The sequence below is a fragment of the Anser cygnoides genome, chromosome 2 (assembly GCF_040182565.1).
Source record: "Anser cygnoides isolate HZ-2024a breed goose chromosome 2, Taihu_goose_T2T_genome, whole genome shotgun sequence".
NCBI lineage: Eukaryota > Metazoa > Chordata > Aves > Anseriformes > Anatidae > Anser > Anser cygnoides.
Genome location: NC_089874.1, coordinates 57,002,640 through 57,029,054, shown reverse-complemented (window position 1 = coordinate 57,029,054; position 26,415 = coordinate 57,002,640). Strand labels below are relative to the sequence as shown.

Genomic DNA, 26,415 nt, shown 5'->3' with positions numbered 1-26,415 from the left:
CTTTTGTGTCCTGATGCTAGGTGAGGACTTAAATGTTGCATGTTTATCATTCTGAATTGGTTGCCACAACAGAAAAGGTGCAATTTTATTTTGTGTGAAAATCAAGAAGCTGTTTTAAGTGTGCTCAGGATTTGTCCGTTTTTCACCAGCCTTCCCCCACTTCACATTTAATATGTAAATCCCCAAAAAAGCTTGGCTGGAAATACTCTGGTTTATCACCTTGAAACTCCTTGTACATATCTCTTATGCAAAATCCTTAGTACACGTAGAAATAGCACTGTCACATATGGAGTTTTTAGGATGCCCAGTCAGCAGCCCAGACCTCATTGCCTGGAGCATATAATTGGTCCTCATTTGGTTAGAGCTGAACACAGACTAATCCAAAAGGTTTGTAATGCATTTTCTAATAACTCTTTTTTCTTTTTCTTTTTCTTTTTTAATTTTTTTTGGTAGTAAAACTCAAACCCAGATGTGCTTCACTTCCAGCTCTTTCCCCATCTCTTAGGATAAAACTGTTGCACTTTTTTTCCTCACACCTTTCTCAGGAGAACCATCTGTCTCAGCTCTGTTTTCCTTTCTTTCTTTTTTTATGACACAGTCTTGCAATTTATATGTCTTTTTTTTTTTTTTTCTAGAAACCCCATTCTTCAAACCCTAAACATTATTCCTATCTGAAAAGGATGCTTTTGAGCAGCCTGGGCCTGGTTCTTAGTCTCTCTCCCTTGAGTATTGTGTTGCTTTGCTCAGCTCAGTAGGAGTTTTTCTATTGACTTCAAGGGCCAGGCTTTAACACCCCTCCCTGCCAACCCAGGGAATGGAAACCTGGTGAAAGGGAATTTGAAGAATCTCAAGGGCTCTGTAGAAATACTCTAGTACAGCGCAAACATGATGCTGCCATGTTCCTTTTTCATGTACTCTCTGCTACCATGGAGGAAATTAAGCTGAATTCTTCACTGCAATGTAAATATTACATGGGATACTGCAGTGAGGTTTTGATGTGCTAAATATTCTCTTTAATACAGCTGGATGATAAAGAGTGCCAGTTTTGTTTCTGCATTGTTGTACTGTACTGAGTGACTTCAGCTACCGCAAGAGATCCTGCTAGAAATAAACCAGCTGCAAGTGGCCCGCTGATTCCTTGGTCGTTAGGACATGTGCTGTGGCTTATGGCTACTATTTTGGGGTTGTATTAGCTGGTATTTTAGAAGTGAGGAAAGCTATTCAGATTTGGGGAGTTGCATCTGTTTCAGCTAGCAAAGGCGGAGGCCTGTGGTCTGCTCATGAAGCCCAGCTACCAGCTTGCAAGCTGGCTGACAGCCACCACGTGCAAAATGTCTGACTTCTAAACTCTCTCTGCTGGCATGGGCTCTGAGGGGAACGCACAGGAGCACACACACGTCTCCTTAGCAGAAGCATGGGGAGTTTGCCATCTCCGTGTTTTGGAGCCAGTCTCTTTTCAGTTGTGCCCAGCAGCAGGACGAGAGGCAACGGGCACAAACTGAAGCACAGGAGGTTCAGGCTCAGAGGGCACTTCTTTGCTGTGAGGGTATCGTTTTAATGATAGCATAGCAGTGAAAACAAGTCACATCAAGGCCTGAAGGTTTCCCTCTTTAATCTGTAATGAAATAGAAAGAAGTAGGGTCTGAAATGTTCTCAGTCTTCAGTCTCCTGAAACAGAGACTTCGGAACTGAGCTCTGGGAACTGGGTGTTAAGACTGTGCTTTCCAAAGCAGTGATTTATTTTTCTTGATTTCCTGTAGAAATTGGGAAGATTGACCAAGATATATATAAATACAACACACCAGGATTCACTGGCTGCCTATCAAGAGTACAGTTCAACCAGATTGCTCCGCTAAAAGCAGCTTTGAGACCTACCAACGCCTCCTCTCACGTCCACATTCAAGGGGAACTGGTGGAATCCAACTGCGGAGCATCTCCACTGACAATCCCACCAATGTCGGCCGCAACTGACCCGTGGCACTTAGATTCAGGTAAGGTGGGCTTTGTTCCACGTTAACTCAGCTGGGCAGTTGAGAGAAAGAAATACATTCACCCTCCTCTGTAAGAAAAGGTGGCATAGAACAGGCATAATGTATAAATGATTAGAGGGCAATACTCACAGTAGGAAATGCAAAACTGGAGTTACACAGATCACTTCTAAATGAAGCTGCAGAATATTTTCTTTGCCTTTTTTTAATCACGGTTACATTTGTGAAGGAACATTACAGCGTTTCGGCAAGTGGGAGTGGTTATCAGTTTCCTTCTTTCTAGTACCTCTAGATTAGAGTTCAGTACCTCTAGATTAGAGTTCAGTAATGCAGATTAGTGTCCTGTGTTCATTACGCATTTGCGTTTTACATGCATTCATAATATATGTGCCACCTCTACATTTTTAATAGGTTGAACAAAACTTCAGTTTCAGGTTTGTACTGCTTTTCATCCTGTATGTTGCATTCTTAATTATAAGTAGAAGAGCCTGGGCTCAAAACACTACAGGAAACTTTAGATATAATCAGAGTTATAACACTGAAGTATTCAGCTTTACTTTTCTTTTCTGTAAGTCTTACACTGTTTGATTCTTGAGTTTTGCACTTGCTGCTATAATAGCGCTTTGTAGTATTGGATACACAGTAAGCAGGACATTGCTAGTATAGATAAATAATGCATGGTAGAATTTCTTCTGCTGAATTGCTAACAAGTGAGTATATTGTAGTCAGCTTCATACAAAAAAAAGTAAATCTAATTTTAGGCATAAATGTGTTTATAAAGTGCTGATTTGTTTTCTGAAATGTCTGTTTTCCTTAGGCTATGTTTAATGGAAAATCCCATTAGTCATGATTGCATTCTTCTCGTGCTGGAAACGCTGGAAAGCCAAAACAATTTGCTGATCCCAGCAATCTTATCCTGCTTTATGACTGGCAGTCTTTGAAAGTGTATATTATAACTTACTTTAGAGGGGTTTTTTGCTTATTTTTTCTTGCTGCATGGATGTCATTTTTTAAAAAAATCTGCTCCCTTTAAATTCATATTCAGGGGTACATTGACACTTGTCTCATATTTTGGCCTCACTTATACAGGTGTAAATTAGAACGCATCTGGGCAAGCTGATGGCTTGACAGTGGTTGCCTGTTGTGTTTGGGGATCCATCTAGCTGTCAGTTTTGATGTGAGAGAGGACAGGTTCCTGTTTTCCTTAGAAGCATGTGCCAAGGTCATATCTTTGTCATTTTTTTCTCAAAATCTCAAGCAATTCTTTGTAGCCTTTCTTTTCAGCTCTTCTTCAATAGAGAAGTAGGACAGAGGTTTCTAAGGAGAGGGATATATTCTGGGTCTGAGGGTCCCAAACACAGATGCAGGCAGTATCGTATTCTAAAACCTTTAATTCCCTCCATGCTACCACACCTTCGTAAGACTTCAGTGCATCTCTTCCCCATTTGTAACATGCAATCTCCTACTTGATTTTTTTCATCACAAATCTGAGTAGTCCATTTATTCTCTGAAATTATTAAGTCAGTTTCTATGCAAAGGTTATGTTCTATGCTTCTGTTTCTATAAGAGCACATTACCTGGAGGATACCTCACTGACTCATGTCTTTCAAAAATGTGCCATAAACTTCTCAAGGATGAACTGCTGCAGTGAGTCTTACACAGTTTATGTGGTTTGGTTGTTAATTTTGGTTGGTTTCTTTTTCTTACAGATAATTTGACTGCAAGCTAATAAAATATTGTCTGGATTTACTCAGCATAGCTGAACTGTTCCTAATAGCGCCTGGTGTTAAAAAAGAGGAGGTTCTGTTTGTCCTTGTTGTGTGCTGCTATGCTTGACCTTGTATTCATTTGGTATTGTATTGGAAACCTTTGCTGAGTCAATTCAGCTTTGATCTGACAGATTAAAAATACATTTCTAAATTATAAATTTCTTCTTGATTAGTTGCAGTACTCAAGTGATGTAGCCATCATGAAGGATATCAAGGAAAATGCAATATGCAGTTAGCTTGGCTCAAGTGGTCTGTTAACTTCAGTCCAGTAAAAAAAAAACTATCTTATTGCAATAGTGGGACTTGACTGTTTCAGTCTTGAGCATCCAGAATATGATGGCCAACCTTCACTTCTGGTGATGAGAAGCTTCAGTAAAACTGGGATCCAGGGATTCCTCCTCTTGTCCTCTCCAGTGTTCAGCAGCAATAGAGGGAAAATACCATATTGCTTTGACTGCTTGTAAAGACTGCTTGTAAAGAACTGCCATAAACTAAAGAACACAGTGATGTCAAGTCAGTTATGGTGTGTTATGGGAGTGGTGTTTCACTGGGGCAGGAGTGAAAGGACATTCAGCTGTGTGTGAACAATTCCAGACATTCGCTCTTGGTGAAATATCTGTGATACAAAGAGGAGGTATCACAGCAACTCATTTAGTGATGTCAGATAAGAACAACTCAGGCTTTGTAAAATTATCTCTGGTGGTCTGACACAGCTGGCTCTGTTTCAGCTTCAGGAAAAATATATACTGTAGACTGCATTAAGTTAAACGTAGATGATGGTGTCTGGTAAATTAAAGTGTTTACAGTGTCGCTTTGCATTAGCAAATCGGCAGTTCGCGCTATTTTTTTTTTATGTTTCACAATACCTGCTAGAAAACTTTTAAACAGTTTTACAGTTTTTGTGAATTTATTCCTTCACTAAACTGGCTGAAGGGGCAAAGGGAAGAACCTCTTTGGAGACTCACAGAAACACTTGTGGTGCCAGAGCAAAAGGCACAAGATGTTCACGCTCACTCTGCCACAAAGCAAAGAGTAATCATTTGAAAGCAGCATGTAATCCATTTAATTTTAAATAGATCTTAATAAAACATAAGAGTTGAGAACAGGTGATTAGTAGTGAAAAGAGAAAATGAGAAAAATTATTTGGCAAGTATTAAATGGTATAGATGGTATGGGTCTTATTTGGTGATAAGCTGTGCACTTATCCTGATTCATATTTTGAATTAAGTGTGGATTTATACCTTTGCTTGTCAAATACCATGAAATAGAACTTTGAAAATTGAAACACAGTGAAGAAGAGAGTCAAAGATATGTGTCTAAATAGGACAGGTACCCCCAAAGGCAAATACAATGGTCCTTTCACCTCCAAACTGCAATAATGGATCAGACCTTATGGATAGTTACCAGATGCCAAGCAGGTTCTGCCTGATGAGTGACCTACATGAAATATTCGCCTTAAACTCTTTTATGTACTTACCACATGGACACCTCCTTCTAGCTGCGAAACACTGTGGATGCCCTAACATAAAGGGGGGAAATCATAAAGACACATATCAGTCACTTGCAATTGACCCTTAGAGTTAAGTTTTTGTCAGTAAGAAAGCTTATTGATTTGCTCCCCAGATAAATGGGCCATACAGTGTCTAGATTCACTGTTTTGCACTTGCTATTAGTCTTGAATTCACATATATTTCAAATTTACAATATCAGTTCTTTTATTTTTTTTTTTGTTGTTGTTGCAAAAATGCCACTTCCCTCCCTCCCCACTCCTGCCTGGCATTTTGCCATCCTACTGCAACATTATCATAAACCATTATCTTGTTCAGCTTGTGAGTATTTCTATAATGCATAGTCTTTTCCTGTTGCTATGGTGATCCGTTTTTGGTGGCGATGAAGTGCAGAAATTCAACAAGTCGTTCTTTTCTAGAATGTGACTTTGGTGATTTAAAATGCGACTTTAGTGGTTTAAAAAAAAAAAAAGACAATAATCAAAACCAAGCAGGTCATCAATATAGTTCCTTTCCTGTGTTTTCCTCCCATCTGTATTATCTCAGTTCATGTGAGACAATTGAATTTGCCTTGGTTACATCAAAAGGAGTGTAGGAAGGAGGCAAAAAAGAGTTTGATCAATGACCACATTATTTAAAATATGTCCACCTGTGCATATTGTCTAAAGGCAGTGAACTGCCTGTCTGGCATGTATTTCAAAACAAATGTTAAAATTGTATTTATTTAATTATATTAGCATACATTTTAATATCTATTACTGTAGCATATGTTAAAAAGTTAGTAAGTTTTATGGTTTTTATTATCTCTCAATTAAGATTAGCCAAAGTGTATGTCACTGAGAAATGATACTTCGCTCTGTCTAGGGAAGCAACAAAAGCCACAAAAGATTTTTGTAATTTTGTAGTAAACAAACTCCCAAACCTAAAAAGCCTTGTACACAAAATTGGAAGATTCATATTACTGGGGTGGGGTTGTTCAGTTTGTGGGTATTTTTGCAGAACATAAAAGTACATTGCACAACACAAAGATTCTGCAATGTACTAATGAAGTTTCACTTCCAAACTTTTCTTCTTTATATAAAAGATACAGCAAACCTACTACATGTATGTACCTCTCCATTTTAGGTAAAAGGTGTTCCTACTTGCCAAACTACCTTATTTCGAATTTAATTTTTTTAAAAGTATGACATACCAGAAAAGATGGGATACACAGAAGAGTTTAAAGACCATGCTTTAGCACCTCTAAGCTGCCATCATACTACGTGGCTGCGAGGTGCATTTATTCTCTCGGTATGAACAAAATGGCATCTAGAGTATTTAATACAGGATTTAATTAAACCCACATTTGCTTCAGCATCATTTTTAAAAATTAAATCGAGCAGGATTGAATGTGCAGTGTTTTTTCAAGTAGTGTGATTTTTTTTCTGACAATGGATCTAAACCCTAAAAGCTCTTCACTGTTTTTGTAGAAGGTGAAAGGCCTTGCCTTTTAAGAATTAACAGATTGACATCAAGAAAAGAATTAACAGCTGCTTTGAAATGTATATTGAGCATGTCTGGCAAAACCATTGTATGAAGGCATGCACTGTTGTCATTAAGGTCAAAATGGCTGCCTGATGATTACTCCCTTTTTGTTACAAATTCATCCTTCTTCCTTTAACAAGTGGTGACACGAGAAGAGAATGGGAGGTCTGAATGCAGGCCATATGATCCATGCTCACCTAATAGGCAAACGGATTATCTTTGCTCAGCAAAAGATAACAGGCATTTTCTGGGCTAAGAAAGTGTCAGTGGTGATACTGGTGACAGCGCTGAAGGTCACCCTCCTGGTCCGGGCATCATTAGTTAGGTCCCCATGCTGTGCTCTGACCACTAGGTGCCCATGTGTCAGAGGGCACAGTGATGGTTTTTGAGGAGAAGCTGTGTCAGAAGTGCACTGGCATGGATGTGGCTACAAAGATGGGAAATAACTCTCGCCTTTGTCAATGAATTCACAGTGGGAAGAAAGGACAGAAGTGTTACTTGCTGGGGCAGGAGGCAATTCAGACCTCAAAACTGTCTTAGGTTATGGACAAGTGAACAAAAGGGTCTTTTCTTGGCTGTGGACATTGATGGAATATTGATAGCACATCCTGAGCTTAATGTCCTGTACGCATCAGTGAATTCAACAGCAAAAGGATTAAAATCAATGGTAATGTGAATCAACACTCATTCTCTCCTCCAAGGACAACAGGAGAGCAGATTCCTTTCTCTGTGCTTCCTGCAAGGGGCAAACAAGTGGGGAGGAGGGGGGGACGAAAGAAGAAAGAGGCGCATTGCTTTTGTTTGTGTTTTGTTTGCCTTACACATCTAAACTCTACGTGCTAGCAAAATTAGAAATGGATGTGAAGGCAGTTGCTAGAATAAAATGATGCTCTTCCTTTTTCGAGCATAGCATACAGGATTAGTTATCTGTACTGCGATCAGAGAATGATGCCAGATTCTCTCTTTGAAATTTTCAATGATTAAAGGTGTTGTTTTTTAATTAACATAGCCAGCATGTAAACATTGGGAGGCTCTTTGTCTGCCAGTAAGCTAGTTTTATATTTATACTTCCTATACGAGAGATGGAAGAAGCATTTGCAATCTTCTCTGGAGACCAACAGATTTTTCCCGTCAGATTTCAGTACATTTCTGTAACCACATTTTCTCTGCAAAGAATGACCAGCATTCATCCCCAGTTCTCCCTGGATATTGTCTCAGAAATACATGGCCTTTACCTGATTTGTTTACAAACAGTAAATTATCATTTTTTCAGAGAGCCAGGGATTAAGTCTAACAGAAACTCATACCTCAGTTTCTAAGCCCGGAGTGTTTTTTGCAGGCAAGGTTACATGGTAAACATTGAGATGCAACAGTTTCTATTTTTGTCTTCTCAGTCAAGCAGCTAACTAGGAAGAGCATGTCTGAAATTTGGCACAATCAGTGCTTCCTCCTTAAATGGCTTAATTATGGTGCTTGAATTGCTGTAAAACTCTATTGATTGGGAATAAAAATGCCTTCTTCAGTCTCATGTAGTTCCTTCACACCATTATGTGAAGCTTTCTCTTATCTTTAAAAATACATCATTTCAGTGTGAAGTTTCTGACACTTCGTCTAGCGTATCAGGCAGCTGACAAACTGCCAAGCTGGCATTCATTGAGAGACCAGCATTGTAGATCTTTCATAAGCAGTGATTTGCATGTTAATGCTGCTATCTGACATTAAGACAATAAGGTAGCAATATTAAGAAGAGAATGCTTTCCATCCTCTGCAAAGACTGTATTTTTTCCACAAGTACTAACATTAACTAGGAACATAGTAATAACATAAATGAGGGGGAAAAAGGGGGGGAAAAAAGCATTTATATACCTGAGCACTTCATGTAACTGCCTTCTTTTTCCTTTCCTTAGGCTGAAAAGCACTTTACTTCCTGTGTTAGAGGTTAGACTATGGTCAGCTCATTACTGCTATCAAAGTTTATTTTAGATTCAGACTGTGTATTCTGACCAGTTCCTCATCCCCAGTCCAACCTTTCTTTTTTTCCAGAAGTGTGTGAATGCTAAAAGTGAAAAACCTGATCTTGTAGTTCATATCCTGGCAGTGTGAACACTTTTCTTCCAATGACCTTAATAGAGTCCAGCTCTTTTTTTTTTTCTAATTTTTTTCACTGTCATAAATTTACAGATGTGGGGAACTGAGTGAGAGGAGAGCTTCTTTGTTTTACAAACATGTAGTAAAAAGGCAGTCCCACCCCTCCCCACCAGTACCCATGAAAACAGTATCACAGCCTTTTCTATCACAGAAGAATGAATAACTGCAACTTTTAAAGTGATAATACACAATATCTGAGTCAGCAAACACAATCTATCAAGGTTAGTATCAATTGCTACATTTATTGTTTAATGTGCTACAGGAAAAACAGATCCATCGTGTTATTTGCTCTTGCCATAAGGATGAATCTTTCTTTACTTAAGGTTAGTTCTTTGTTCCTCTTGTTCATTGGGCTGGCTATTTTAGTTTTGTATTTTGTTTCATTCAAATATTCCCTGTGAGTCCATTATCAGTGATTATCTATATAGAGCTAGGCTTTGATCAGCACTTAACTCTACTGTTCCTTTGAGAGCACCGAAGTGTTTCATAATCTACGTTAATTATAAAAGGAAGCTTTTGCTTGTCTTCCTTAACAGGTGAAATGTAAGCCCTGTTCATAAAATTTTCATGAAAGTGATAGCTTAGGTTGGCATTAGTAATACGCTAGTAGTTCTTGTCTGGAGTCATAGTGAGACCCAGTGTTGAACAGATGTTACTACCAGGTATTAAAAGACAGATGAGTTTATGTCTTTGATGAATGGGGGTGCTCTGATGTGCTGCAAATCAACTGGGAATTTGACACAGAAAGTGTTCAAAATAATACATCTGGAACAGGACTTGGTGAAGTTCAAATTTCAGATAAGTGTTCCAAAAGTGATCTTAACTATCTGCTGTCTTATTTTAAAATAAAGAAGAAAATTCTGCAGTATACAGGTACTAGTTATTAAATGTAGAAGGTGTTTTGCCTTCCCACTGCTTTGTACAATTACTACCTTGTGTGCAAAAGAAAGTAGGAAAGTCTCATAAAAGTACCATACAAAGGGATAATCAAGGGAATTGTCTAACCCATCCCAGTGAAGGAATGTACTCCGTGTTTGGTATTTCATCCAGGCTTGATCTGAGGGAGTATAAACTGCAAGGATGAATCTCCTAATAAGGCACAAGCTTTTCTGTACCTTTGCCAGGAAATTTGCTTTTTAATACCAAAATAAAGAATATTGTACTGCCCTCTCAGAGCAAACCATTCTTCATAAAACTCCATTTCCTCCTCTGCTTAAGAGTACGGACAGCAAAGTTTGCCTGCAATATGGAATTAGAAGGTTGATAAAACTCTTGACTGGGAAGCCATGATCTTGACTGATTGTGAAATTGACTCTGAAATCTAGTGGTGGGAATTTGCATTGTAGCAGTTCATTGACCACAGAGTGTTCACTGAATTTTCCCCGAATGCTGTCATTGTTCATTGTTTGCATTTCTATCGTTCATTCCAAAGTTCATGACTTTTTAACAGAAACATCCAACTATTCGTTCTTCTGTAATCCTTAATTACTTTCCCACACTGTCTCAGACTTTTGTACACAAAAGAGCTGTTCAAAGGACAATGTTTCTGTTAAGTCATCATTACAGATTTATTTTTTTTAATTTATGCTTATTTGACATTGGAATAATGGCATGATTGGAGAGATTTCAACAAGTTAAAACACAGATTTTGAGTAGAAAAACTTACGTTTTCCATAGTCTCTGTGCATGTCTGTCTCTCATGCGACTGCTTCAGCATGATGATTGGACAAGATGTCTTCCAGAGGTCCCTTCTAACCTCAGCTATTTTGTGAATTCTAACCTCAGCTATTTTGTGAATATGTCGTTCATTAGAACTGACCTGTGTAACTGGTATTCAAAACACTAAAGATTCAGTGAAAAACTCTTACAAAAATGAAACCTTTCAAAATGTTTTTCACCTAGCAGAAAATATCTAACATAGATAGGTTTAAATAATCAGTTCAAATAACACTACTATGTTAGAGGGTTTTTTTGTTGTTTGTGAATGTTTTTCTGGTCTTGTTCTCCTTCCCTCTCACCCTGTCCCTGCCCTCCCTCTTCCCCACCCTGCAAGGTTGCAGAGGATTGAAGAAATTAGTGGATTTTGATCCAGTGTTGGGAATTTTGTATTCCAAATAACTTACACTGTTGGACACAGAGACAGAGTGATTGTAGTTTTAAAGTGAAAAGCCCTATTTATTTTCTTTTTTGCTCTAAGCTGCATGCGTACACCTGTGTGGGTGTACTCTTTTAGTACTCTGTAACTTAAATGAAAAAAAAAATGTTAATTGTTAACAATCTGTGAACGTGAAGATTCCCATTTCTATAAAGACAGAAGAATGATTCATATTAAGGATACACTTGTAACCCTCTAACATTACAGATAAGGCATCACTAAAAATTCAGAGTAATGACTGATCCTTGTATAGCATGCTAATACAACAGTGAACTTCTACAAACAATATGATTAATAATATATTTTAAATATTTTGTGGGTAGGTGAGTGTGGACTTTAAAAAAAAAGTAGTGTTTAATATTAAAAATAATGTCGCTTCTCTGTTCTATACTTACACTGATGTCAGTGAGACTTTAAACTCCATTAGCAGAATTTACTTAATGTTAAACATTCCTCCCTCAGAATCTTCTGTCAAATCCCTAGAGAAACAAGGGTCTTCTCCCTCCTTTCTCTGTTTTCAGCTTGGAGAAGTAGTATATAAAGACATATAAAGACAATATTTTTAGTATTGATTGAGATTTTTTTCTTCTTTTTCTGAATTGCTGTATTTCACTTGTCTTGGGAGCTCTTTATAGCCTTGTGCTTAGGCCAAGAATGGGGAGGGTGTAGGCAATGGGACAACCTAGATGGAGCAACTGAAGTCTGTATGTTGTGTTGTACACCTTTGATGAAGGACTGTGTAATAGAATTGTTGACTCCTGCTCAGTCATTCATGTGTATGTGCTTTGAGTTCCTCTTGTAATCTACTCCCTTTGGGAAGGAGAATGAAACTGACTGTACATTAGTTTCTACAATAACGAGTCAAGCAATTAATGAAGTTGTTTATGTACTTGCAGTCTGTAATAAATAGCACTCTGTCATTTGAAACCGTAATAGTACAGTCTCACCTGACTGGCAGAGTTGATATAATTTAACAAGCCCTAGCCAGAGAGCTTATTTTAGTTTTCCTCTGTGTTATGGTTTTGTGGATATATATTAATGAATGGATCTAGTCTCAAATGCTTTCCCAAAATCCTAAAGTGTCAGTGAGTGTTTGCTATCTCTTGTCAATTCCTAAATACCTGGATGTAAAATAGAATTAGGAAGAAGGAATGATAATAGAATTATAAAGTCATAGAATATCCTGAATTGGAAGAGACCACAAGGATCATGGGGTCCAACTCCTGGTTCACACAGGACCACACAAAAAATCAAACCATACGTCCGAGAGCATGGTCAAAATGCTTCTTGAACTCTGGTAGGCTTGGTGCCATGACCTCTTCCCTATTCCCGTGCCCAACCAATCTCTTGGTGAAGAACCTTTTCATAGAACCATGGAATGGTTTGGGTTGGAAGGGACCTTAAAGATCATCTAATTCCAACCGCCCTGCCATGGGCATGGACACCTCCCACTGGACCAGATTGCCCAAATCCCCCATCCAGCCTTGCCTTCAACACTTCCAGGGATGGGGCATCCACAGCTTCTCTGGACAACCTGTTCCAGTGCCTCACCACACTCATAGTAAAGAATTTCTTCCTAATATCTAATCCAAATCCCTCCTCTAGTTTAAATCCATTCACCCTTGTCCTATCAGTACACTCCCTGACAAAGTGTCCCTCCCCAGCTTTCCTGTAGGCCCCGTTTAGGTACCAGAAGGCCACAGTGAGGTATCCCTAGTGCCTTGTCTTCTCCAGGCTGAGCAACCACAACTCCCTCAGCCTGTCTTCATAGGAGAGGTGCTCCAGCCCTCTGATCATCTTCGTGGCCCTCCTCTGGACTCGTTCTAATACTCCCGTGTCCTTCTTGTGCTGGGGGCCCCAGAGCTGAACACAGTACTCAAGGTGGGGTCTCATGAGAGCAGAGTAGAGGGGGACAATCACATCCCTTGACCTGCTGGTCATGCATCTTTTGATGCAGCCCAGGGTATGGGTGGCCTTCTGGGTTGCAAGCACACAGTGCTGGCTCATGTTCAGCTTCTTGTTAACCAACACCTCCAGGTTCTTCTCCTCAGGACTGCTCTCAATCCGTTCTCCACCCAGCCTGTGTGCTTGGGATTGCCCCAGCCCAGGTGCAGAACCCTGCAGTTGGCCTTGTTGAATTTCATGAGGTTTGCACAGGCCCACCTCTCAAACCTGTCTGGTTGACATCCCTTCCCTCCAGCATGTTGATCGCTTGGTGACATCAGAAAACTTGATGAGGGTGAACTCAATCCCACTGTCCATGTCACCAACAAAGATGTTAAATAGAGCCATACCCACCACTAACCCCTGAGTAACTCCGCTCAGCACTGATCTCCACCTGGACATTGAGCTGTTCACCATAACTCTTTGAGTGTAGTCAGTTCCTTACCCACTGCGTGGTCCATCTGTCAAATCCGTGTCTCTCCAAATTAGAGACAAGGATATCATGCGGGACAGTGTCAAATGCTTTGCACAAGTCCAAGTAGATGATGTCAGTTGTCTTCACCTATGCATCAATGCTGTAAACCCATCATAGAAGGCCACCTGTAAGGCATGATCTGCCCTTAGTGAAGCCATGTTGGCTGTCACCAGTCACTGCCTTATTTTCCATGTGCATAGTTTCTTGGAGGATCTGGTTCATGATCCTGCCAGGCACAGAGCTGAGACTGACTGGCCTGTAGTTCCCTGGGTCTTTCTTTTTTTGCTTTTTAGAAATAGGGGTTATGTTTCCCCTCCTCAGTCACTAGGAACTTCACCACTCTGCCACAACTCCTCAAATAGGATGGACAGTGGCTTAGCAACTATATCTGCCAGTTCCCTCAGGGCCTTTGGATGCATCTCATCAGGTCCCATGGACTTGTGCACCTTTAGGTTCCTTAGATGAAGATCCTTAGATCTTGAATCTGATCTTGTCTTACAGTGGGCAGTTCACCATTCTCCCAGTCCCTGCCTTTTCCTTCCGGGAGCTGGGCTGTGTGGCTAGAACTCTTGCTGGTGAAGACTGAGGCAAAAATGTTGTTGAGTACCTCAACCTTCTCCAAATCCTGGGTAATCAGGTATTCCATTTCCTTCTGGAGAGGGCTCACAATTTCCTTAGTCTTCTTTTTATCACTGATGTACCTGTAGAAGCCTTTCTTGTTGCCCAAATTGAATTCTAAAAGGGCTTTGGCTTTCCTAACGTGATCCCTGGCTGCTCGGATAATGTCTGTATCTCCCCCAGGCTATCTGTCCTTGCTTCCAACCTCTGTAGACCTCCTTTTTCTGCTTTTGTTTGGCCAGGAATTCCTTGTTCATCCATGCAGGCTTCCTGGTGTTTTTGCCTGACTTCCTCTTTGTTGGGATACATCACTCTTGAGCTTTGCGGAGGTGATCTGTGAATATTAACCAGCTTTCTTGGGCTTCTCTTCCCTCCAGGGCTTTGTCCCATGGTACTCTACCAAGCAGACCCCTGAAGAGGGCAAAGTCTGCTCTCCCAAAGTCCAGGCTAATGAGCTTGCTGTGCTCCCTTCTCACTGTCTTCAAGATCTTGAGCTGCACTATTTCATGGTCACTGTAGCTAAGGCTGCCGTTGACCTTCATGTTTCCCACCAGCCCCTCCTTGTTGGTGAGAATGAGGTCCAGCACAGCACCTCTCATCGTTGGCTACTCTGTCACTTGGAGAAGGAATTTGTCATCCATGCATTCCAGGAACCTCCTGGATTGCCTATGCGCTGCTGTGCTGTCCCTCCAACAGGTATCAGCATGGTTGAAGTCCTTCATGAGGATGAGGGCTTGTGATCAAGAGGCTGCTTCTATCTGTCTGTAAAGAGCCTCATCTGCTTGTTCTTCCTGATCAGGTGGCCTGTAGCAGACCCCCACTATTTTGTCCCCTGTCCCTTGCCCTCCCATTAATCCTAACCCATAGGCTCTCTGTCCATCCCCAGGCAGATCTCCATGAACTCCAGCTGCTCATTGACATAGAAGGCGACGCTCCCTCCTTTTCTCCCCTGCCTGTCCTTCCTAAAGAGCTTGCTCCATTCCAGCACTCCAGTCATGTGAGAACACATTTGTCATTTGTTGTGACTTTTCCTTCATGAGCCCATGTTGGCTGCTACCAATGACCTCATTGTCCTTCAGGTGTTTTTCAGTAACTCCCGGAATCATTTTCTCCATAATTTCACCAGGCACTGAAGTGAGACTGACAGGCCTGTAATTACCAAGGTTTTCTTTCTTGCCCTTCTTGAAAATTGGAATGACATTTGCCAGCTTCCAGTCAACTGTATCAGCTGTGTTGTGCTCGGAGTTTACACCTGGCAAGTTGAGGTCACGCATAAGTACAAGGGCATCTGATCTAGAGAGAATGATAGTTAGCATAGTTGCTTTTATTTTGTTCTCTCACTTCTACCTTTAATCAATGTCTTGACTGCTGGGGATTTTACATACCTTGTGATCACCAGGTCTAGTTGTTCTGATTGATACTCTAGTTCATATTTATGTAAAAACAGGACTGGTCTTAAGAATGAGAGAACGTCTGCTCTTTCTCAAAATTGTAGTCATCTATAAAGCTGAAAGGTAGCACTAGGACATATGTATCTGTTCTAGGCTGAACAAATCTATTTTCTAGTATTTTCATCCATTCTTTGTTTTAGACCTATGATCACTCTCACTCTTCCATTTTTGAAGCGCATCTAAATTGTATCTTCCTTTATAGGTTGGTGTTTTTAACAAAGACTTCACAACTCAGTAAAAAAGTTCAGTTTAAAAAATAGTTTCCAATAGCTTATATGTAACATTCCTGGTAGTATATGTCAAAATGAGATTTACCTTTTAAACTTCATTATTGGTTCGTTTTTAGGCCTTCGGTGCTGTTCTCTAGCTGAAAATTCTCCACATAGCTTTTTTTTTCTATTTTTCCTCTTACTGAATAGCCATTTGCTGATTTCCCTACCCAAACCCACTTTCTGGACCACTTTTCTACTTTAAGAAAAATTATTTTGCATTTCAATTTTGTGAATTTGCAAAAGGCTTTTACGTGGGATCTATTGTAAAAAAAAATAAACTTACTCTGAAAATTATAGATGCAAATTCTCAGCTACTATAATGAAGCTAAATTATCATTCACTTTGTTGAATCAACCACATCTATCATCTTGAATGTCCAATCCTATTTATGGTCTGTTCATCCAGTCACATCTCCCCTTTAAATTCAGTGAGTGCTTCTGTATTGCAGCTGGCTGTGGCAGCAGCCATGCTGAGCATGCAGGATGATACCACTTCTTGTGCCACATTTTTGTGGTGAATCAGAATTTCAAATTTCACTACAGTGATGGCCAAAACATGGATTTTGCCTGCAGTCAACCCTTAATCATCCTTTTAAGTGCTGTTTACCCTGAGACTAGTAACAGAAAGTTTAAAAGTACAAAACATAAGTTTTTACTCTGTGTTTATTGAAACTATGGCCTCATAAACAGCAGTCCATGAAAGAAAGAGATAGCAAGGTATGCTGTGTCCTTTCACATTATTTAGCTTCAGGATGACCTTATATGAAGCAAACCCAATGGCTTGCTGTGGGAAGACAGGGTATAAAGAACAGCATCATCCAGCTTGGATCCTGGAAGGGAACCAGATAAATTAATATTAGTAAGCCATAGATGAGTTTAGCGTTTCCTGGTACAGTAGTTCAGTGCATCCTTACAATAACTGTAGGTTCTAGGAAAATATCTTTTGGTGTGTTGGCTCTGTGCCACAGAGGAGCAGAGAATTTCAGAGAACTGGCAATTCATCTCTTGGGCCAATACAGAACTGTTTTCCAGCACAGATTGAAAAGCTTTTAACTTTGTTCTTCATGTTTTAATTCATGGAAATGAAACCCTGGCTGCTCAGAAAAACCTGGGGAGGATTCAGAAAAAGCTTCTAAGGCAAGGAGACCTTTTCAGTACAGTCCCCAAACCAATTGGGAATCAGCTGTTCCAAAGCTACCTTTATAGACCAGATAAAAAAGGAAAATGAAATAGCACTATTCATGACCTCAGCTAATAATTAGGTTGCACGGTATGTAAACCAAAATTCCTGCAGTGTCCTCCCCACACCCACATTAAATTACATCCACAACTCACTTGCTGTCCCCAGGGGAAAGAAACTTACTTTGGCTTTTCAGGGTAGCTACATAGAGTAACTGCAGCTTCATGACACCTATTTGCTCTGGGCAAGTCATGATTTGAAGCTGTTGAGGTGCAAGTATCAGGCAGTGAGACAGGTCTTGCTGAGACATATAGTTAAAATTAACGTCACAGTGATAATGGAAGATCTGAACAAGAAAGAGGTGTTCCCAGCTGTGATAGAGAAATGAAGGCACACACTTGTCCATTAGCAACTCATCATGTGCTTCAACTGCATATTATAGCCATGCAAACTAGTTATTATACCACTGTGATTTAGATTCTCATGCAACACGAGTCACTAATAACGATATTCATTTCATCTGACCAATCATTTTAAAACCTCTTAGGAGTTACTCTTCAAAACCTGTGAATGGCACTCTATATTCTTCTGTTCTTCCAGTATCAGTATTACTGTCGCCCTCTTGTCAGCCTGTTCTGACATCTTTACTCATTTTGCTCCTGAATTTCAGAAGAAAGCTTATTATTTGTCTTCTTGACAAAGTTACTTAATATTGTTGAGGAGCCTAACTGTACTAAGGTCAGAGACAAATTACCACATTTTGAATGATGTAACTGCTATCTGAAATACCTGCACTTGGTGTCTGTTGGAGACAGTACTCTCTTGTTAACTCATCTTGAAGCATCAGAGATGTGCCCTCGTATGTTCTCTTCTGCCAAATTGCTGTGGCAGGAGTTACCCTTTTACAGTTCTTAAACGCTTGTTTTGTAGAAGCTACTGCTGTTCAGAAGAACTTCAAGGAAACTTCCAGCTATAAAAGAAGACAGTAATGAGTTCTTTTCTTCCTCCTGTATCCATCTGTAGGAATAAGTTCAGTAAAAAAACTGGTAGAGACACTGCTGCAGCAGAAGCTGTTCTATAACCCAATGTTTGGCAGAGATTTTAGATGTATTTTTTTAGTCCAAAAACTCCTATCAAATCAGATCAGACCTCACACAAGCACGAGAGTAACAGAACGGGAATTCATGAATTATGGTGATATCTGCTAGCACTGACATAGGTGCTCTAAAAATGATACACGAATTTCTAAGCCCATGTTTTTACTACAGCTTTCCTGGTACTCCGGCAGTTGCAGCAGGGCACAATTTATACTACACATTATCCAATTTGATGGTCAACGTTTTTGGAAATGGGTTGTCACCTGACCCCAGACATGTGTTCCTATTTCCTCTTTGTCAGAGATGTTTCGAGTAAGTCAAATCTTGTTAATCTAATATACATCTCTTCCTGAACATATATGATCACTAGATGCAGTGGAACGCAGCCCTGGATGGAAGTATTATCAGGGCCACTCCTAGCAGCAGCTCTCAGACAAGGTCAAGGATGCAGTTTTCCATCATGCTACATGTTCTCCATTATTCTGTGGTGTACTTCGGTGACTGTTAAACATAAACTGTGGTCTCCATCTGCCAGGATTCCCTTGCAGCATAGCTGTTGTGATGTGGCAGCTCAGGAGGGATCATGCTGCCATAAACCAGCAACCTTCCTCTTTCTTCACACTTCTCTAGTGCCATTGCCCTTAAAACAACCTTTAAAAGTAAGATAAAAGGTACTACCCAGTTGTAAGGGAAAGGGGAACTGTGATCGTTGCTGCTGCTAAGATTTCTTTTGTAGGGACAAGGTAGAGTAACTTCAAACCACAGCAGGAAGTGGTGGGACTTGTTACTGGCTGCAGCAATTTGGCAAACTTTATACTTTTCTAAATGGAGTCATTTGGATTTCAGATTTTATGTGATGGGTTGAGGGAGTACGTTTAAAGTTAGGGTTTATTTTCCCACTGCCAGCCCTTCCCTTTCATTGCTGCAAGGATAATATTATGGATACTGTGCCAAGATGTCTCTGTAGGAAAAGTGGTATGGAATCAGATATTTATTTATCTCTTATATTTTTAGACTGTTGTTGTTGTTTTTGAGAAGTGCAGGAATGCTGTTTTCAGAACCTAGAGTACCAGCAAATGTCGAAGGGACAAGTGCCACTGACAAAAACTGCTGGCTAAGCCCCCTCCACTGAGTCCTGAGAAATGTTCTCTTGTGTATCCCGCAGGCGACCAGCCAAACACTAACTGCTGCACACACAGCTGGTTCAACTCTGCCCCTGAGTATACATACAACTCCAGCCCCAAAGCTCTTTACAGGCCCCATGGCAAGCTGAAGCCATTCATTCTTTTGTGCAGCTGCTTCGCAGTACAAAGGGAACTTTATTACGGTTTTTACTCCATGCTAACAGAAATCCAGTTGAATTCCCTTAGCCATTTTCTGAGTATAGGGAATACATCGTTGGCCTGTAAAAGCAACTTATTACAATATCACCTAATCCATTAAACAAGGAAAACACATCTGGATTTTAAATACTGACATAAGAAATAACTCATGTCTTTGATTATTTGAACTGTCTCTATTAAATACTTTTAATGACATTCTCTCTATTCCAAAATCAATACCATAGTCCTGTGGCAAAGAAAGGTATGACTGCAACCACTCACCTAGCTTACATAGTCACGGCAGCATCTAGTTGCTATGTCTGACTATTCAGAAAAATGTGATGACAGGTTGAATGATGAGATTGTCTTTGGAAAGTCTCTGTAATGTTTTCTTAAGGTTAAAACCAAGACCATCGTACCAGTGTGTGATCACACACTTTTGAAAGAAAGGTTATTGATTGCTTTTGTGCTAAAGAAACTGTTTGAATTGATGTTAGTAGAATAACAAAATGAGTTGCTGTATTAGCAGCAGTGCTTATTGAAGGTACCTCCTTTGTTTTATTTTTATTTTCTTTAAGAAGAGGAGGAAGCAAAAAGCTATCAGGGATTAGATAAGTGAAAGATTTTTCTTTCATATTTCTTTAGATAAATAGGGATCAGTTTTCCTTTTCTTTAAATTGTATCTAAAGATGTTGGATGTATTTCTGAACTGTTGTGGAAAGTTTCACTGATATTACAACATTAATCTTTAATTTCCTATTTACAGCCAGTGCTGATTTCCCGTACAACGGTCAAGCTATAGGAGATGGAGTTAACAGAAACTCTGCCATTATTGGAGGTAGGAAAAATGTCTTCTTTACTAAGTGACTTTGCGGCATGACTGTGAAGGCTGAATTGCAGTTGGTAACATATTCAAGCTATTTGCTAAGAATTGACTATGTGAGAAAATTAAATCCGAACAAAGTTAAATAGACATTTATGTAATTCTGTTCAGGTACTTCATTCTAGTGAAATGTTCTGTTCTTACTTAGTTTGTCCCCTCAGATTCAGTTTTAACCAAATTAAAATATTCATATTTGTAATCAACATATAAAGCATGCATGTGGAGAGCTACTGTGGAATTACTTATGTAATTAATTCCCATGAAATGTCAAGAACACTTTTGCATTTATAGCAGATCCAACGTGAGTCTATGCCAAACACTGTTTGTTACACTCTTGACAAAAATCACTCATGATTTTGCCCTGTTTTTTAGGGGCCAGGTTCTGCTATAATTTATGTGCCTGGGAGTCACATTCAGTGTGATGGGTTTCCAGGTGATGTTAAGTAATGCCAGGATTAGCATTAACAATGGTTCTTGAATTATCATTCAGCTGAAGACAGTCTACCGAGCTCTCTCCAGATGTAAGGATCCTGAATATATTACGAACGCATACAATTTTCTCTGTCCTGTCTGTTCATATGAAAGTGTTGCGCCCTAAGTCTCCAGGGAGAGCTTTGCTAGTACATCAAATTCCAAATGCATATAAAAATGTTTTAAAGATCACCCTAATATATTTCAGTCAGTTCTAGGTGCATATAAAATGACAGACTGGTGGTGTGTTGTTTTTTTTTTTTTGTCTTGTAAAGCAACATTGATTGTAGTAGTATGTGCAGTCTAATGGAATTTCTTGTTTCTTTTCCCAAAACCCCAATGTTTTGGGAGCGCTCAGCACCCTCTGCCTCATGGTCAGCAAAGCTCGCCTCTGTAACTAGATATTAATGTCAAAATCTAAATGATGGGGTGAAAGTTACTAGCAGACTCCTCACACTTATTTTTACATAAATATTAGAGTAGTGGAAACCAAGCAGCTGAGGTGACGTTTATCTGCCGAGGTAGCTCAGATCCAGGTTCAGCTCAGAGTAGCTGTGAGACTCTTTCTTTATATCAGAATCTGTAGGTATTCTCCTTTCTAGCGTCATCTTTTCTTTCTTCCTTTGCTCAGGCGTCATTGCTGTGGTGATCTTCACCATCCTCTGCACCTTGGTGTTCCTGATCCGCTACATGTTTCGCCACAAGGGAACCTACCACACCAACGAGGCCAAAGGGGCAGAGTCAGCTGAGAGTGCCGACGCTGCCATCATGAACAATGACCCCAACTTTACGGAGACCATCGACGAAAGCAAGAAGGAATGGCTTATCTAAGCCCATAGGGAGGGGGCCTGGGGTGGGATACAAGCAGGGCCAGGGTGGGACTGGGATGACTCTTGCAGTGGGGAGAGAACACTCTGCGTTGGACGCTTGAGCACATGTATGGTAAAAAGATCAGCACAACTGGAGGAGCAAGTGACAGGAAAAACTACTGAGACTGCAGGAAAAAAAGAATATCGCAAGCATTTAAGAAAAATACTTTTTAATATTTATTTACAACAAATTGCCCCTTCTGTATTCTCACAACTACAACAAAGAGCAGTTTTGCAGCTTCAGCATTGGTTAAAATTTTCGGTAATAACTATTTTTTCTGTATGTGTTTAGAGGCATTCTAAAGAACAAGAAACAGGGCCATTTTTTTACATTTTTTAAAAGCTGTTTAAAATGGGGGTAGTTCTGTCCTGAGAACAAGTCGCAGACCTTTGTTCCCAGCATTGTGTTCCTTCATGGCTGGCCACTTCCCCACAGGCTGCCATCAGCCCTGCACCTTCACTTTATCATGGTTCATTTCGGCGGTGTTGAACCAGGGGTTCAGCGCTGGGAGTGGGACAGAGGGGTGAGCATGGATGCTTAATGCAAATTATACTTGCTGGTTTTTCAGAATGTTGTCAGCCTGTGCCAACCCTGGCAGGATCCATCTTTTTCAACCCAGGCACTTTGTTGATTGTGGACAATTCTCATCAGCTTTGTAAAAATACTGTTATTATGACTACTACTACTACTACCAGAGAGGATGATCATAAAGCACAGGAAGCTTTTTTTTTTTTTTTTTTGGTTATTATTATTTTGTTGGACTCTGAGGAAGGATGGTGCCATGCGAGTCTGTAGACCAAGCCTGTTCCTGTATCTTTGGCTATGGTACTGATGATCAGAGGCACCTGCCAGTTTAAGCCCAGCTCTGCCTGTGATGTTCTGGTAAATACTGTCCTTAAGCATAAGCATTGTAGTAGGGAATTAGAGCCAGATGTTGTTTACTTCTGTTTCTTTTTTATAGGCTGTCTCAGAAACATTAGTACAGCTCTAGTTTAAACTCATGGACTTCACTATCACTTCATGATACTTTTTACAGCTCTGGCACAGCAATTAATTTTTTTAATCCCTTGTTTTAGTATCTTTCTGAAGAAAGTCTCTGCTGGCAAAATTCACACAGGCAGGAAGGTGAAGCGACAAAAGCTTGAAAGTTCTGCCCAGAGAGAAAAGCGCACAGCCCTACAGAGGAATTACTTTTCAATACGTAGATTTTCCTGGACTATTACTTGTCTTTGTAAGGCATTTTCAAGAACAGCAAGGACAATGCCAAGTGCAGCATTGTACCCCATGTCCTCTCTCAGACCGGGGAAGTTGCTGTTGGCACCTGAGAAGCAGACAAGCAGCTACAGGAAAGGCAGTGGGGCAGCCTGAAGACCTAATATCCCTTGATGGCAATAAAGTAGCTTTAGCTTGCCCTCTGTATATGTGCATGGTTCTCCAATGGCCTGTTTTGGTAAAAAATTAGGGTCTTAATGGGCAGTTTTTGCAGCGGAACAGAATAAATGAATGAATGTATTGCAAGGCATTTTCTGTGTGCTAAAAGAACAGAAGCAACAACAAGAGTTTCCCTTTAGAAGTATTTAAGCTTGTGACAGTCTTAGATTTGCTTTACCTTTAATATTGCTGGGTTTAATATGCACAGATTTAATCCATTTTTCTTTACAAGAAAGATTTATTTTTCAGATCCAAATCTAAAATTTACTACACTGACCAGTGTTGGCATCTTTAATTCCCTTATCTTTTTAATTATATTTTTCATTATTTTAGTTTATGTTTTAAAATAAAGAAAAAATAATAATAATGGAGAGGGAGGAAGATGTTGGAGCCTTACCTGACAAGAAGTTTGTAAGCACAGTTTTTCAGACAGACACACACAGGGCCAGATAGTTTTGTATAAGGGTGGTAGCATAAAGTCCTCTGCTAGATTCGTTGAACATATGTCAATGTTCTTTTGACCAAATCAAAGCCATTTATTTCTTCTGTTTATGGATTTGGAATTACCATACAAAAAGTTGCCAGTTTCAAGCAAAACTGTTTCTCAGGTAACATTGTATGGCAGAGGGGTTCAGGTAGACGTGAAAGCCACTTCTGTCACTCTTGTGCTCTACAGCCTTTTGCCTTGCCTCCAGGATCAGTATCTCCCTCTCTTGTGCTTAATTAAGTGGATGAGTGACTGTTCATTTTTTCTTATGGATGTAAGATAAGTCTCCACCCCTTTGGAGAATATCAGCTTGGGATAGATCTATCTTGCACCACTAACTATTCAGCAAAATACTTTGGTTGTTCTATGCTGCACAGATGTCTATCTATGACTAGAAAGATGTTCTCTTTTTTGTACGATTTTATATATTTTGATTTTGGTCCACTCTGAAAAACATCCATGCCTCAACTTCAAGTTATCAAGAGAAGTGAATATAGCATCATTTGCATAGGTTGGAATTTGGCTTGCAGCAAAAAAAAAGCTACTTACTAATCTGAATTTAATGTCAGGGAAGGGGGATCAAACTCATGTATCCTAAGAGACTGGAATCCTCTGATGCTAGAGGATGTGGGAGAGAGAGACTTACCAGCCACAGTGCAAATTTGCCAAATACCTCAGCATGGTACTAGAGGGGAAATATGGCTTGGTCTCTGTGCCTAACCAAGTCCTTGGCTAAGATAGGGACTGTTGTTGGATTATGGTAATAGGTTCTGACATCTATTCACTGACTTTCTGAAAGATTACTAGCTAATCTCTTACAACCCTGCAAGCAGAAATGTCTGGAAAACAACCTTTGACCTTTGCACGTGCAATAGTTGTAAATTCGTGTCTTGAACTTGAAAGACAGGATTTACAGTTCTTAAATTAGGTTGCAAGCATCAGCATCTCTCCATTGACTCGACACTGTGGACCTCTTTATGCGAAGCCCGGTAACTCTGTGTTAAAATGTTGACAGTCTTTGATCTTGTTGCAATTTTCCTGATACCATCACTTTCATAACTCTAGAAACTCTTTGAATTAATTATTAGAATCCTTCCTTCCTCTTATACTGGATCTTATACATGATATTTTAGACTAGCAGCTGATCTCTGTGTAGGCTTTTCATGACTGTAGGTGAATTCCTGGCTTCTGGCTTTGTTTTTAATGTTTTGAGAATGTTGTATGCTTAATTATAGGCACTGGCCATTAAGCTGCCTAGGAATGAAGCAGGAGCAGGCTCAGAAAAGTACCTTGTATATTTCTGCTAGCACCAAATCTATTCCGAGGAGTTTTTCCTCTGTGGGCCTATTATTGGAGGTTGCAACAACGTCCATAGTTTATTTCACCTATTCTTATTTGTGCCAAAAATCCATATTATTTGACAGATACTATCCAAATGCCTGTTGTGGGAAAATCTGATGAGTAGAGTGGACCCTGCTTTTATAAAAATCTGTACTTTCCCCCAGAGAATATTAAAAAAAGCAGTCTGGTATCACCTGCTTTTAGCTGTATTACCTATCTGAACTGCACAGGAAAATGTAACCTCTTGCACTGGTTGGGGAACTACAGTGTCCCAGTTGTGTTTATAGCAGGCTTGTTGTGATTCCCCTGGAACTAATGGTAAAACTGCTACCACATGTTGGGAGAGCAAGACTGGGCTGGAGACCAGGAGTCTCTGTGTTAGCAATATTTGGATATTCATTCACAACACATGCAGACCACTAGGAAACGAGTTGTAGAGCTCCAAAGAGCCAAAATGGTGAAAAACTAATCTCGATGTCAACCCAGCCTCAAGGGGAAATCTGCAATCCAATCTGTTGGTTTTGAATCAAGTCTTTCACACACTGCTTATTCCATACTTACTGATAGAAAATTCAGGTGTATTAAATAAGAATATGCGTCTTTAATTGGTACTGGAACTTTTCTGCATTGTATTTTTCTTCTCTTAAACCTTACCTATACCTTTTATATCTCTTGTAGCAGTTACCACTTCAAAGATATGGCAGTATTTTAACATCGTGCTCTAGCTAGCATGATGTATACAAAAGGATGGTTATTATAAATATTTTACTATGACTGCCAGAGCAGTGGTGCATATGTACAAGTTTATTGTAATAAGAATTCAGTATAAAAGAGTCTAGTAAATAATTACATTTTAATTAAAACAGTGTCCTTTAATGACAGATGCATCTAATCACTGGGATATCTGTTGAAATAGGAAGCTATCTCGGTTTGACAAGCAATAGCTTTTAATTTGGTTTCTCCCTTAAATTATTTCACATTCCAGTGAGCATGGTGACTCTGAAAGGTTGTCATCTTTAAAAAGCGGAATCTAGATTCTGTTAATCAGATTTCATTGTCCATCCTAGAGATATGAAACAGAAACCTTGCCTTCTAAAAGCAACAGCATGTAAATTAGAATGAACGAAGGACAACATGTATGTACGCCTAATATCTTCTGTGAATGTCTTTCCTTTTAACTGAAGTTCTATTAGAAATCGGATTGGTAAATAAAAAAAAGAAAAAAAGAAAGCAATTCTAAATAGTTTTAATTACCCTAACAACTTCTTCTTTGGGCTTTGTATGTTCTGATCATTGTCTACATTTTTCCTTCTCTAGTACCAGGAAATCAGTTCGAAAAGACGGAAGTTGGAGAGGCCTTGTAAGAAAGACACAAAGTACGTGAAAAAAGGGACTTCAGTATGCAGTTGTACATAAAAAGAGAAAAAATGAAAACCAGGGAAGAATTACTAAAATGCATGCATGCTCCTCCTGTGTCAGTCA

The 26,415-nt window shown here is 39.7% G+C and overlaps 1 protein-coding gene across 1 annotated transcript in view; it reads left to right on the top strand.

The window, feature by feature from the left end:
• CNTNAP2 (contactin associated protein 2) overlaps positions 1 to 26,073 on the top strand; it is a 1,164,016-nt gene extending 1,137,943 nt beyond the window's left edge. Inside the window, exons 22-24 of the mRNA XM_066992162.1 lie at positions 1,761 to 1,991; positions 20,217 to 20,288; positions 21,436 to 26,073. Coding sequence (XP_066848263.1) covers positions 1,761 to 1,991; positions 20,217 to 20,288; positions 21,436 to 21,635 — 503 coding nt within the window. The 3' untranslated portion in view covers positions 21,636 to 26,073. The remainder of the gene's footprint in view (positions 1 to 1,760; positions 1,992 to 20,216; positions 20,289 to 21,435) is intronic.
• The last annotated feature ends 342 nt before the right edge of the window (positions 26,074 to 26,415 follow it).